The following is a 1,766-nucleotide window of genomic DNA, read 5'->3' as shown; positions in this document are numbered from 1 at the left end:
AACAGGATCAGCATTAATGCTTGGAAGAAGTAAAGGGAATTCTGACATTCTGACCTTTCATCGTGCAAATTTTATGAAGTGCTCTAGTTCACATTATGTTCCTGACCAGGGTTAGTTCGAGGAAGGTGAAGATGCCAAGATGCTTTGGCTGCCCCTCAGCTGCTGATCTATCTGCCTTCTTCTTCTTGTCCTTTGTTCAACCTGTGTTTGGGAAACTCTGACTTCTCCCAATCTGTTTCAATCTATACTCTGTTGTTTCAATAAAGTATTCATGACAAGTACGGTTGATGGTAATTCTATTGGAAATTCTTAGAAAAGAAGACATCGAAATCCAAAGGGAATGACAGCTAACCAGAAAACACTCATTAAGTAAGCAAAAATTCTGAACTACTTTGCTGGTGTTCTCTTCGGTCTTTTCTCGATAATCTTTCAATATTACATTGACAATGTTGCCTCAACATCTTACCATAATCAGGATGTAGATGCAGATTACAGCAAGTGAGGACTTTATCTCAGCATCCCTGATCGGTAATTCTCAGTGGCTTCCTTCTACCATTGATACCCATAGCCAACAGAGGATATTTTGAAATCTCAGCTGGAATTTCACCTATCTCTGCCAATATGTGGAGCAACAATCAGAGCTCACTAGATGATTTTATCTTATTGGGATTTTCTGACCGACCCTGGCTGGAGACACCACTCTTTGTAATCTTTCTGGTGGCTTACATCTTTGCCCTATTTGGAAATGTCTCCATTACCCTAGTTTCCCACCTGGATCCCCAGCTTGACAGTCCCATGTATTTTTTTGTCTCTAATCTCTCTCTTCTGGACCTCTGCTATACTACTAGTATTGTCCCACAGATGCTAGTCAACCTTAGGGGACAAGAAAAGACCATTACCTATGGTGGCTGTGTTGTCCAGCTCTATATCTTCTTGGCCTTGGGTTCTACTGAATGTATACTTCTGGCCATCATGGCCTTCGACCGTTATGTTGCTATTTGCAAGCCTCTTCACTACCCAATCATCATGAACCAGAGGCGCTGTATCCACATGGCCACTGGGACCTGGATTAGCTGTTTTGCTAACTCCCTTATCCAGTCTGTTCTCACAGTGTTGACCCCAAGATGTGGACAGAGGGTGATAGACCATTTCTTCTGTGAAGTGCCTGCTCTTTTGAAACTAGCTTGTACTGATACTCGTATAAATGAAGCTGAGCTCAATGTGCTAGCGGCTTTGCTGCTTCTGGTACCCCTCACCCTCATCCTGGGCAGTTATGTATTCATTGCTCAGGCAGTAATGAGAATCCGGTCTGCTGAAAGTCGCTGGAAGGCCTTTAATACCTGTGCTTCACACTTGCTGGTGGTCTCTCTCTTCTACTTTACAGCCATCAGTATGTATGTGCAGCCTCCCTCTAGCTATTCTCATGACAGGGGAAAGATCATGGCTCTCTTCTATGGAATTGTCACACCTACACTCAATCCATTTATCTATACACTGAGGAACAAGGATGTGAAAGCTGCCCTGAGAAGGACACTGACTAAGGAGTTTTGGGTCAAGACAAGATGATCTCTCAAAAGAAGACCTAACAAGAGAGGATGGATGTGTTTGTCTGTCATTGAAGTTGTCAGATAGACACGGAAGTGATGAAAAAACAGTGTATCAAGTGTCATAAAGTTCACAAGTGGAACAGAACCAAGAAAGAACCAATCAGCTCTTGGTGATCTCTACATAGCACTTTTCCACTTATGAGAATATTTATTTTAAAA

The 1,766-nt window shown here is 42.5% G+C and overlaps 1 protein-coding gene across 1 annotated transcript; it reads left to right on the top strand.

The window, feature by feature from the left end:
- The first annotated feature begins 621 nt into the window (after positions 1-621).
- On the top strand, positions 622-1,566 carry LOC124227297 (olfactory receptor 2B2-like). The gene has a single exon (XM_046641167.1). The coding sequence runs from the start codon at positions 622-624 to the stop codon at positions 1,564-1,566; it is 945 nt and encodes a 314-aa protein (XP_046497123.1).
- The last annotated feature ends 200 nt before the right edge of the window (positions 1,567-1,766 follow it).

This window comes from Equus quagga, chromosome 15, assembly GCF_021613505.1.
Source record: "Equus quagga isolate Etosha38 chromosome 15, UCLA_HA_Equagga_1.0, whole genome shotgun sequence".
NCBI lineage: Eukaryota > Metazoa > Chordata > Mammalia > Perissodactyla > Equidae > Equus > Equus quagga.
Note: the sequence above shows the minus strand (reverse complement) of the source record. Positions and strands in the feature narration are given on the sequence as shown.